The sequence below is a fragment of the Chanos chanos genome, chromosome 7 (genome assembly GCF_902362185.1).
Source record: "Chanos chanos chromosome 7, fChaCha1.1, whole genome shotgun sequence".
NCBI classification, from domain to species: domain Eukaryota; kingdom Metazoa; phylum Chordata; class Actinopteri; order Gonorynchiformes; family Chanidae; genus Chanos; species Chanos chanos.
Window position 1 is genome coordinate 38,050,756 of NC_044501.1, and position 9,734 is coordinate 38,060,489.

At 40.9% G+C, this 9,734-nt stretch overlaps 2 protein-coding genes across 2 annotated transcripts; one reads left to right on the top strand and one right to left on the bottom strand.

Annotated features, from left to right (window-relative positions):
* Nucleotides 1-359: 359 nt before the first annotated feature.
* On the bottom strand, nucleotides 360-4,358 carry gmpr2 (guanosine monophosphate reductase 2). The gene is made up of 10 exons (XM_030780495.1): nucleotides 4,339-4,358; nucleotides 3,778-3,906; nucleotides 3,470-3,589; nucleotides 3,027-3,110; nucleotides 2,437-2,610; nucleotides 2,202-2,283; nucleotides 1,851-1,957; nucleotides 1,557-1,599; nucleotides 1,249-1,408; nucleotides 360-579 (listed from the first exon to the last, which is right to left on the bottom strand). The coding sequence occupies exons 2-10, from the start codon at nucleotides 3,862-3,864 to the stop codon at nucleotides 390-392; spliced, it is 1,047 nt and encodes a 348-aa protein (XP_030636355.1). The 5' UTR covers nucleotides 3,865-3,906; nucleotides 4,339-4,358; the 3' UTR covers nucleotides 360-389.
* Nucleotides 4,359-4,838: 480 nt separating this feature from the next.
* On the top strand, nucleotides 4,839-6,485 carry nedd8 (NEDD8 ubiquitin like modifier). Its single transcript, XM_030780269.1, has 4 exons — nucleotides 4,839-4,968; nucleotides 5,273-5,320; nucleotides 5,547-5,629; nucleotides 6,028-6,485. Exons 1-4 carry the CDS (start codon nucleotides 4,951-4,953, stop codon nucleotides 6,146-6,148), a joined length of 270 nt encoding a protein of 89 aa, XP_030636129.1. The 5' UTR covers nucleotides 4,839-4,950; the 3' UTR covers nucleotides 6,149-6,485.
* Nucleotides 6,486-9,734: the final 3,249 nt, after the last annotated feature.

Below are 9,734 nucleotides of genomic sequence, written 5' to 3' on the forward strand. Positions count from 1 at the left end.
AGAAACAAAAAGAAAAAAAAAAATCCATCAAACTCAGTTTGGCCTCTCTTCGTCCGGCGTAAACCGTGACAACAGACTTGGGTCGAATATGCATTCGGACTATCTGAATAACTTTCTCTCCTTGCCAAACTCTCAGACATGCCTTCCTCTGCTTTGCCTCTGATCCACCCACCGTAAGGAGAAGCAATGTTTTAATGTTTAATGAAAGTTTTAATGGTTCTACTCTGACTTACACAACTGACCTCCACTAACTACGCAAAAGAACAAACATCAGAGGTTTACGTATGAATTCTGAGAATGATGCCGTCATTGGAATGTTTCAAATGCATATTTGACCCAGGTTGTTCAAGCCAGCTAGGCCTGGACTGAGACCGGGGGGGGTGGGCGGCCTAGCTGTCATTGCCGAACACGGTGTTGAGCTGCTGGGTTACCCTGATGAAGGTGGTGCGACGACTCAGCTCCTTCAGTTTGGCGGCCCCGACGTAGGTGCAGGTGGAACGCACGCCGCCCAGGACGTCTCGAACCGTCACCTCCACGGGGCCCTTAAAAGGCACCTCAACCGTCTTCCCTTCCGAAGCTCTGGAAAGAGGGATGGATTTCAGATAATCCTGCTTTACTGGCAGGCTGGGAATAATCACCCCTGGATGAACAGACATCCTAATAATCTCAGACTCTCAAGGGAGCGACATTTGGCCTTTGAGGTGAAGCGTTAGGTTCATTTACATGGATTTGCTTGCGTTTTCATCACCCACAGGCGCTTCTGGAACTTGCCGTGCAACATTTCTTTCACAACGCTTAACACCTTTACAAACAAAGACTCGGCCTTCAAAAACCATGAAGCCACAAATGTCACTCATATTAAAATCAGCATCCACTGGTAATATATCACTTTTTTTTCATAGTTACATAATACAGCACTTTCATCCTGTAGTAACCGACCATTACCTGTAATAACAAACATTACATGTATAAACATCTCATTACCATCAGAGAGAAGATACATCTCCGACTTTGGGCTGTTCAACACCATACTTTGAATTCAGAGGCCTTGTTCTCTCCATAACAATTCGATAGGTGAAATCGTGAGGGGGAGGGGACCACTTCATTCCCAGTGCTAATCTTTAATTAGAGAGTTGGCGGTGGAAATGCTTAATAACTCTGGATTAGAAGACCGAAGCTGAACAGCCCTACTCCATCTTGGAGCGTTTTTAAAATAAGAGCCTTCTGACGTTAGGCTCCGCCTCTCACCTATACTCAGCCACGCCCCCAGCGTGTTTCTTCATAGCTGTGTCAGAGCTCATGCCGTAGAAGAGTTTATATTTCTTCCCGTTCTTCTCAATGGTTTCACCTCCACTCTCAGAGTGACCAGCCAGCATTCCACCAAGCATCACAAAGTCCGCCCCCGCACCTGTCAATCACAAAGCTCAGCCAATCACATACTGGCCTACAGAGGGGCAGACGCTCTCTTCACAGTAATGAAATTAATCAATCTCTACAAGCTCAAATAAGCTAAGGGATATGTTGTTCGTGGAGGCTTTGAAAAGGCTAAAACTCACCAAAAGCTTTGGAAACATCGCCTGGGCAGGTACATCCACCATCCTGAGCAAGGGAGAATGAACAGAATAAACAAACAGACAGAGCAAACTGAAGAGTGCCATTGTGCTTACAGCTTGGATTAGGGAATTATGCAAAGCCACACTTTGTGTCTAAATGAAATTGTGCTGTTGCGAAATTTCAATGCGATTTAATCGAATCTGCGATGATATGATGTAAATTCCATTCCCTCGTTTCTGATATTTAGCTCACAGATATGACGCATGCAGAAAAATTGTGCATAGAGAGCATCTCACAGAGATGATGTGTCCTCCCAGGCCGTGGGCAGCATCAGCACACTCAATGACAGCACTCAACTGGGGGTAGCCCACTCCCGTCTTCTTACGCGTGGTACACACAGAGCCTGCAGAGAGAGAAACGAGAAAGTGTGGACATAGAGTAAGTGAGAGAGAGAGAGAGAGAGAGAGTGAGTGAGTGAGTGAGCGAGAGAGAGAGAGAGAGAGAGAGAGAGAGAGAGAGAGTGAGTGAGTGAGTGAGTGAGTGAGTGAGAGAGAGAGAGAGAGTGAGTGAGTGAGTGAGTGAGAGAGAGAGAGAGAGAGAGACAGGGAGTCACAATGGTTTGTTTTTGTGCCCTTTGGTAATCTCACCCGGTCCAATGCCCACTTTGATGATGTCAGCACCAGCAAGAATCAGTTCCTCTACCATTTCTCCTGTGACCACATTGCCAGCCTGTGTAAGGCAGTAAAAAAAACACAGTCATAAACATTATCATCACTCCGCCTCATTCCACGTCACATTTATTCATAATCCTATCTTCCTTACCCCCCCTTTTCAAACACGCTCCTGTCTAGGATAGGAACCATGTAGGATAAAATCACTTACCATGATGGTGTGGGACGGAAATTTCTGTCGCACATCTTTGACAAAGTGGACAAAGTGCTCGGAGTAACCGTTAGCAACGTCGACACAAATGTACTGGATCTGAGGTACAGCCGCTATGATGGCACTAAGCTTTTCAAAATCCCCCTCCCCCGTGCCTGTGCTCACTGCCACGTTCTGCAAAGAGAGAGACAGAGAGAGAGAGAGAGAGAGAGAGAGAGAGAGAGAGAATTGTTTATGATGAGTAATGCCAAACTGTGCAAACAATTTCTGCAGGACCTAAATATGGAAGGACTTCAAAATCATCTCTATAGTCCTGCACACTATCTATTACAAATGTATGACATCATTTATTTGTCGGTTTGTTAAAACTTTATACATGTGATCATTTGTAACGCACAAGGGGACGGAGGAATAGGAGATAATGGGGGAGCACGCTTGTGTACTTGTTGCAGAAAATCACTAAATTTTCACTGATGGGTATGGACTGTAGCGCACCAAACAAAGTGAATCTGGAAGTTTCCATCGTTTGTCTGAAACAGTCCCTCGTAAACACAAATAAACAAAAACCAAACACTACAGCTATCCTTTACCTGTACGCATTCAGGGTGTTGTGCTGCAAATTCCTTCCACTCGTCCACTGCGTAATGCTTGTGAATGGCAGTAAAAAGCGAAAACTGGGCAGGAAAAAAAGGACATTTTTAAAACGCTTGTTAACATCAGCGGAGTATGGAGGACCCTAAAAAAAACGCATAAGCATAAGTATAAGTATAAGCAATGTGTTTCTCCAACGTCATGCAAGAGCAAAGAGCAGAAGTTAAGGTCAGAGAGTTTCATTAGCTTGAAACTCTGTCAGGGAGTTCATGAGGCAATTACAACAGCAGCAGTAAAACATCATTCCCTGACACTTGAAGAGCAGATAGCGTTGAGGGCTAAGGCACTTGGTATAAATCTTTGGTTGTCCAGATAGTAAAGGTAAAGTGCCATTCTGGAACATTCCACTGAAACACGGAAGACCCCAGTTGCGCTCCTGTACCTGACACAACGCTGTAGCCATCTCAAAGGTTCCGACCGTATCCATGTTGGCCGCGATGATTGGGATCCCATGGTAACTGCCCTTCGAATTCCGGAAGGAGAAACTGCGTGTAAGGTCCACCTGAGATCATGGGGTTCAGGAATGATTGAAAGGAGAGAGAGTAATGAAGGAGGTGTAAGAATAGAAAAAGACAAAACCGGGCTGTAAATATAGGAGGCACAGTTCAGGCAGGTTGAAGAGAGTAAGGTCTAACCAACAACAGGCCCTTAGAGTAAGGTTCACTGAAAAATACAGAGCTACCACTGTACCTCGCTGCGGGATTTGAGGGTGCTGCGTTTTGGGCGTAGCAGGACATCTTTGAAGTCCAATTTTATGTCGTTCTCAATGCGAGGCATGTCTGCAGGAGCTCACGTCTTTGAGGCTGAGAGTATTTCCCTCTGTGTGGAAAATTACAAATGACTCGGGCTATTCTGTAACCTCCTAATCACTCTGTTCCCAGCGGGAGAAAAGTTATATAAAAGAGTGAGACAGCAAGCGAGAAAGAGAGCGAGAGAGAGAATACTACAAATGTATGAATAGCCAGTCTCAGTAATTAAAGCTGCATCAAGAGATGAACTGTACTCTAATGACATCTCATTCGCACTTACAAAAAAAATAAAAAAATAAAAAAATGTATTGCACTCGACTAAAAACATCGTTAGCGTAGCTAACTCGCGTGAGTAGTTAAAGGCAGGAAATATATCATATAATTCTTGAAGAACTGATTTGGCTAAATCATTTTCAAATGCATGGAAAAGACAACTCGGTTCTCGCGGTGTGCAGCCTCACCGAGAATCACAGTTTCCATAATAAATTTAATTCAACATTACCCTTATAGGGGACGCGTGCAACGTGATTCCTGGAATGTATAAATTAGGCTATTGAGCCGTCCTTCCGGGTGCTCGTGAGAGAGGGATTTTGTCGTGCCGCTCTCTACAGTAGTGCCTTGACTGTAGTTATATTGCCTGAATGTCTCTCAGTGTATGCAGGAGAGCCCATGCTGGACGGACTACAAAAATGCCGACTCTATTGATGGCTGTCGTCACTGCCGCTTTGACTACCCGGCATTTATTCAGCACTGCAAACCAGTCCAGTCTTTTCAACGACTGTAGATTTTGACTTGTTAAGTGTGTAAATCAAGCAAATTTTATAGCGTTTGTTAATCGTAAATAAATAAATAAATAACTTTAAAAATAACAAGAAGAAGAAGGGGGAAAAAAATACAACCTTGCTATATTTCTAAGACATACCGATTGTAACCTCCGGAACCGTTTATTCGCAGGAAAGCGAGCCCTACGAATTGTTTTCGCGTAACTCAGGAACACCGGTTCCAGTTTTGCGATAGAAACTGTTTTAAGCCCAGAGACACTTTTGTTGGATTTTTCCACAAGTATAAGTTAGAACTGTTATTTTCGTTTATTGCTATAACAGAATAAGTCATCATGTTGATTAAAGTCAAGGTAAGATAGTACCATATGTGCAGTTTCATACATATCGATATCTATACTTAGCCGCGCTCATTACTCAGTCATTACTCAGCCTTTTAGCTAACAACATTTAAGTGCACGTATAGCTCATTGATAGAATAGTTTACAAGCTCCCAAGCTTCAAGATGCATACTGCAGCAGTGGCCATTCCATATCAAGTTAATTTATATTTCATTCAAGTGGGATTTGTTCAATCCCATTTAGGCATCTGTTACTGGCCGAGTCTTAACCTGCATGTTATAGTCATACCCTTTCTGAAAGATTCTTTCTCTCTTAGACGCTCACTGGTAAAGAAATTGAGATTGACATAGAGCCAACGGACAAGGTAAGCTTCCCAGCCAACGGGGGGGGGGGGAACTCACGTTCTTTTGTAAATAACAGATATATAACTGTATAACTTGCTCATACATCTCTGAAGTGGCCCGTGCTGAACAGGAATTGCAGCTGTTCTCGCTGTAAAGCACAGCAACGATACAGTCTAATACCCCGCATAAACTGTTCCCTGGTAAATATGATTATTGTATGTGTTTTTTATGCTGCTTGTCGCACAGGTGGAAAGAATAAAGGAGAGAGTGGAGGAGAAGGAGGGGATTCCACCTCAGCAACAAAGATTAATCTACAGTGGGAAACAGATGTAAGTTGAAATGTACAGTGCAAGTCTAACGGTTGGACACACGTGCTCATTCAAGGGTTTTTCTTTATTTGATCTTTTTTTTAAAAATATTTTCTACATTATGCTTTCTTTCTGCTTTTCTTGCTCGCAGCATAATTCCATACGTGTTGCTTCCTAGTTTTGATGCCTTCGGCATTGTTCTGCAATGTAGAAAATGTTGTTCTACAATGCAGAAAATAAAAATGATAAAATAAAGAAAAACCGTTGAATCAGAAGGTGTGTCCAAACGTTTGACTGGTACTGTATTTTCTTTCTTTCTTTCTTTCTTTTTTTCTTTCTTTCTTCTCCATCCCTCCCTTCCTGTTTCTGTTTGTCTGTCCTCCGAGTGTCACTAAGGGCCATTCCTGTTTTCTCTTTAGGAACGATGAAAAGACGGCCGCAGACTATAAGATCCAGGGAGGTTCCGTGTTACATCTGGTCCTTGCACTGAGAGGAGGAGATGTCCACCAACATCCACAATTTCACCTACTAACCCGTTAAACCACCGTACCTGCCTTTCGATTGGTCACCAAAAGAGATCTGGCGAACCCTGTCACACATGCTACTCATGGCCGAGCACATGACTGCGTAGAATCATTTAAAGCGATGGTGGTCTGATTAATGTTAGCTAATGTGGAATGACCCCCCCCCCCCAGCCTCCCCCCACGAAAACACGTTATTATCATTGCGATCCTTGTACTCCCTGTAAGACCCCCTCTTAAAAGCAGGAGGGTTTGCTTGTTTTCTTCTGTTTACATCGAGATACGCTGAGAAATCATCTCTGAGAGTTGAAACTGATGTCTCGGTTTGTCAATAAAATGTGCTATTGAAATTTTCACCCGTTGGTGTTACATATCTATTTACCCGATGCAGTGCCTTAGTTTGTTTTCTCTTTTTTTATTTAGTTTTTAATGAGGTCTATACTGCCTCTGTGTGAGCACTTTATCTTAATAAACGAGGTAACATTTATTTTCACATGCATCCCAACAACATTGATCACACTCTGGTATCGTCTTTTGAATAATATATAGATTTATTTTTCTCTTTTTTTTTTTTTTTTTAAATATACATATTTAAACTCATATAAAATCTATAGAAATCAGAAATCCAGTAGAAACCTCTGTACTGTGTCTTGATTGGTTTACCGAATGAGCAAAGATCGTACATCTTTCAAATCTTAACTCGTACAAACGGTTACCTTTTTTTTTAAAAAATAAAAATGGTACGTATTTGTGACAAGGACATTCAAAATATCACAGGTGGAAATCATCAGTCTTTGATGGGCACAATCACATTGTGTAAAGCATCAGGTGAGCGCTATCTATATTGACATTTTTGCATGGCTTCCCCTCTTCAACCCTCACAACACGCTACGTCTCACATTTTGTAGAAAGTCTATGAGGATTTTGTTTTTCTGTTGTTTTTTTTTTTTATTATTTTACATAAACGTAAGATCTCAGAACCTGCAGCATTATCAGTATCAAGGTCAGGATTTCGGCACCATTTCCAAAACTCTGAGAGAACACCCATAACTCTTCCCCCTCCTGAGCTGTGCTCCGTAAATGGGCGTTACAGACTGGTAGGTCCCTCTGTCTGGATTACTCCTATTCGTTTAGCTTTTGGCCTTCATCAGCTCAAATGAAAGAGGAAACCCAAGAAGGAGAAGAAGGAGTTTGGGAGCTGGGCCATTGTGTTGTATTTTATTGCACTACACTTGAGGCAGCGTCAGCTGAGGCTTAGCTCTCTGAGTGAGCATTTCTGACACAGTCTGTACCCTGCAGCTTAACTGTTTTGCGACGCCTTTGTAAAGCCGTTATTGTATCGACAGGAATAATTATACCGAAGCACGAGACATGGCAGAGATCGTTTTAAGTGTCACGTAGAGCGGTTTCTGAAGAGGCCAAAAAAAAAAAAAAAAAGGAAAGGCCATGCAAAATTATTAGCAACAATATACAAAGAAAAAACAATCTATAATTGATTCAATATTTTAGCTTTCGGATTTACATATGTGTATTAACTTTTTTTTCCTTCTTTTTTTACAGATCGAAAAAAAAAAAAAAAAGATTAATTGGCACTTATGACAACAACAGTTTTCACGTTATAGTTAAGATATATAGTGACATCAATACATAGACACAAGACAATTCTGTGTCACCTAGCACGACGACCCTGTGACCATGGTAAGCTTTCAGCTTTGCTCAGTAGCCTGTTCAATGACCTTTGACCTGCTGACCCCATCCTTTTTTTTGTTGTTTTTAGCTCACTGTAACCATCAGGTGTCAACAATGCTTTCAAACATTCAGACGACTTAATAATGAACCAAATACTAAAAGCTGTCGTGTATTTTTGCATCTGGCAATGTGACGCGTGTTCAGGACATCCATGGTTTTATTAGTGTAACGACACTCTGGGCAATATGTGGCTTTTGTGATCATTTACAGTTGAGTTTCTTTTTAAACATATTTTTTTTTTCATACTTTTTATCACTTAAAAAAAACAAAAAAAACAAAAAACAAACCCTGACTCTCCACTGAGTGTTTTCGTTCTTTGGAAGTGTCGTTAGTGATTGTAGAATAAAAGACACAGGCAATAAACTGAGACCTCAAATATTCTCAGCTGGCAGTGTACAGTATATTTAAACCTACAGTAAGTTTGCATGTGTGTGTGTGTGTGTGTGTGTGTGTGTGTGGTGTGTGTGTGTGTGTGTGTGTGATTTTAGGGGTGTGCGTGGGGCAATTCAAGTAAGTTACATTAACACAGTACATCTACGTAACTACAGTAAGCATCATAAAAAATAAATGAACTTTTCTGGCTCACTAATATAAGGCCAGCTGAAAACCATAGGTCCGCTGTATATATATATTGCTTCAGATAAATCTTACTAACACACGCATTTGAAAACCCCAGAAACATAGTACAATTACACTATTTTTTTTTTTTTCCCTGTCCACTTAGAGACACCAATATATCACTGGCACTAACAACAGACAGTTCACCATATGCAGAGAGTTGTTGTAACATTGCACACACAAACAGTTGTCAGGTTAACTTTCACACCATGTCTTCTTGTGGGCGTTCACGTATGAGTGCGTCTGAATGTGGTGTATTCTTCAGAGAAAATGTGAAACTCTGATTGGATGAGTGAACTAAAATTTTGTCGTCCAAGTACAATTCAAGCCTGAATGTCAAAAAGGATGGCTTCACGATGGCTTCTCAGGTTTTTGAACATTTTATATCTCCCAAAAAAAAAATTAGAAGAAAAAAAAAAATCATCGTTCAGTAGCAATAATACCAATGATAATACTAAAGTACAACATCTTCTCTAGTAATTGTATCATAATTAAGGCAATTAAAAAAGCTGGAACTGTTTCATACCAGGTAGTAACCCGGCGAAAACAAGAACTAAACCACACGTGTGGCTTTTAAATATATGTCTCCATTATTGATAGCTTAAAATGTAGACCCAGAGTTGACATCCAATAAAAACAAAACCGAACAAACAAAACAAAACAAAACAACAAAACCAAAAAAAGACAAAAAAAAAGCAATAAAAAAGACTGAAAATAATAACACAATAACAGCGACACTGGCACATGATAAAAAAAGAGTAATGTGAATTAAACAACGGGGAAAAAAAACAAAAACAAAAACAATTCTCAGCGTATTGATGCACTTGATCTGAAAAAAAAATGCTTTGTTTTTAAATCAAAATACAGCTTTGGTACAGAAAAAAGAAAGGTAAATCTCAGTGAAAGACAAAGGCTGGGGGTAAAAATAAAACTGTAAGCGGTGAGTTGATAGATGTGATTTGGTGGGAGTGTACAGGGAGTGTGTAGAGAAAGAGAGTGAATGATGGGAAAAGCAGAGAGAGGAGGAGCAACGTGGGAGGGATGATGAAGGAGGGAGCAGACAGTAGTATTAAAACATCAGAATGGTCGCACAGGTGAAAGATAGTGGCTATAACCTCACTCTAAAGTCCATTTCTCATTGTTTGATCACAATTAACAACTGTTGCAATTATTGTTCTAGAGAACATTCTATTTTAGAATTCGGCCTTTTTCAAGATTCTTGAGAGCTCCTTTTTTTT

Bases quoted from the DNA above. Each gene is read 5' to 3' on its own strand.
- nedd8 (XM_030780269.1), top strand. The intron at 5,321-5,546 runs GTAAGCTTCCCA...CTTGTCGCACAG, and splicing joins ACATAGAGCCAACGGACAAG to GTGGAAAGAATAAAGGAGAG. The intron at 5,630-6,027 runs GTAAGTTGAAAT...TTTTCTCTTTAG, and splicing joins ATCTACAGTGGGAAACAGAT to GAACGATGAAAAGACGGCCG.
- gmpr2 (XM_030780495.1), bottom strand. From the start codon at position 3,864: ATGCCTCGCATTGAGAACGACATAAAATTGGACTTCAAAGATGTCCTG. The intron at 1,958-2,201 runs GTGAGATTACCA...CTCTCTCTGCAG, and splicing joins CAAAGTGGGCATTGGACCGG to GCTCTGTGTGTACCACGCGT. The intron at 1,600-1,850 runs GTGAGATGCTCT...TCCCTTGCTCAG, and splicing joins TGGGAGGACACATCATCTCT to GATGGTGGATGTACCTGCCC.